This window comes from Pteropus alecto, unplaced genomic scaffold (genome assembly GCF_000325575.1).
Source record: "Pteropus alecto unplaced genomic scaffold, ASM32557v1 scaffold13, whole genome shotgun sequence".
Classification (NCBI taxonomy): Eukaryota; Metazoa; Chordata; class Mammalia; order Chiroptera; family Pteropodidae; genus Pteropus; species Pteropus alecto.
The window spans coordinates 2,870,367-2,871,788 of record NW_006434373.1 but is presented as its reverse complement, the minus strand read 5'-3'; the positions used below and the strand labels follow the sequence as shown (position 1 = coordinate 2,871,788).

At 42.3% G+C, this 1,422-nt stretch overlaps 1 protein-coding gene across 1 annotated transcript in view; it reads right to left on the bottom strand.

Moving 5' to 3' along the window:
• Positions 1-1,422, bottom strand: part of COL4A1 (collagen type IV alpha 1 chain) — a 61,669-nt gene that overhangs the window by 43,119 nt on the left and 17,128 nt on the right. The window contains 2 exon segments of the mRNA XM_015587331.2: positions 443-607; positions 1,075-1,110. Coding sequence (XP_015442817.1) covers positions 443-607; positions 1,075-1,110 — 201 coding nt within the window.

Below are 1,422 nucleotides of genomic sequence, written 5' to 3'. Positions count from 1 at the left end.
CTCTTGTGTGAGTGTGAGTGTGTGTGTGTGTGTGTGTGTGTGTGTGTGTGTGTGTGTGTGTGTGTCTCTGTCTGTCTGTCTGTCTGTCTGTGTCTTGGTATTAGCTTGTGTTTCTAGATGAAGTAGAATACGTTCTATTTTCAGTAAAAACTGTACAACTCAACTGATTTGCTTTTTAGCTTTAGATGCCAGGAAGCTCAGAGCTGCTTAACATGTGTCTTATTTCTTTAAACCACTTTTATGATTTGATCTTTACTATTCCTTTCTGTAGCACGACTACTTTTGCAAAGATACCTAAGTGGGATATAAATAATTCATAAATCACTGGCCGTGCCAGCCTTTTGAACTGCATGTGAACTCTGCAGCGCTCTTCAAAACCAGGTCTAGCTCTGCTCTGGCATCCTGCCCTCACTTGCATGAAAAAGTTCTAGAGGAAACCTACCTGTGTGGCCTGGTCGTCCGGGGGCTCCAGGGGGCCCAGGAGGGCCCGGGGGTCCATCTCTTCCACTTGGTCCTGGCAAAGACAGCCCTGGAAATCCTTGGTCACCTTTTTCTCCTCTTTCACCAGGGTAGCCAGGAGCACCAGGCTGCCCTGGGATTGAGATGCCTGAAACCAGAACAAAAATCTCATGTAAATAATTACAATACAAGTTTAACGTCAACAGCACAAACCAATTTTATTAGCTCTGTCCAAGGTAAAATGGCTAGGAACTACTTGGACAAGTAAAAACAAATTGAATTGGTAGGCTTCGTGCAATATAAATGCTGACAGTCGAATGCCTCCTACACATTCACTTTAGGAAAGATTAGAGGCAGAGAGAGTAGATGTGACTTGTTGAAAAGATATAAAAAGTCCCACTCATTAAATACATGTTTAGACCTAACTACATGCTAACCCGTACCTTACAAAATAAACACTTTCCTATGAACACATCTTGCTTTCATAACTAGAAAAATGTGCAACGAAACTGCTAGCCATTTTATGCAAATATCTAATGCACATGATAAATATGTTCAGAATATAAACTGCAGAGTTTTACAAATATTCTTTAAAAATCGGTTAAGGATGCTCACCTGGAGAGCCTGGTTGGCCTTGTAATCCTGGGAAACCTAAAAAGAGAAAGAGTTGGACAAACTAAACCTGGTTCACCTGTGACTTATGGTTTTTATTTCTGTGCTCACGAGTACCCCTGCTCAAGGGGAACAAGGAAGTCTGAACTTGTGGAAATGCTACAGAGATGTAGCTGCAGAGATGCCAGGAGAAGGGCCCCTGGAAAGCCAGCGCGACAATGAAACACAAGCTTAAGTGAAACTCAGTCACTGCGTGGTCTTATAAGGCATGCACAGGTTTTCAAAATGAGAATGAGTACAGGTCAAAAATGGATGAAAGAGAAAGAAAGGATGAGAGAAAGAACAGGGAGG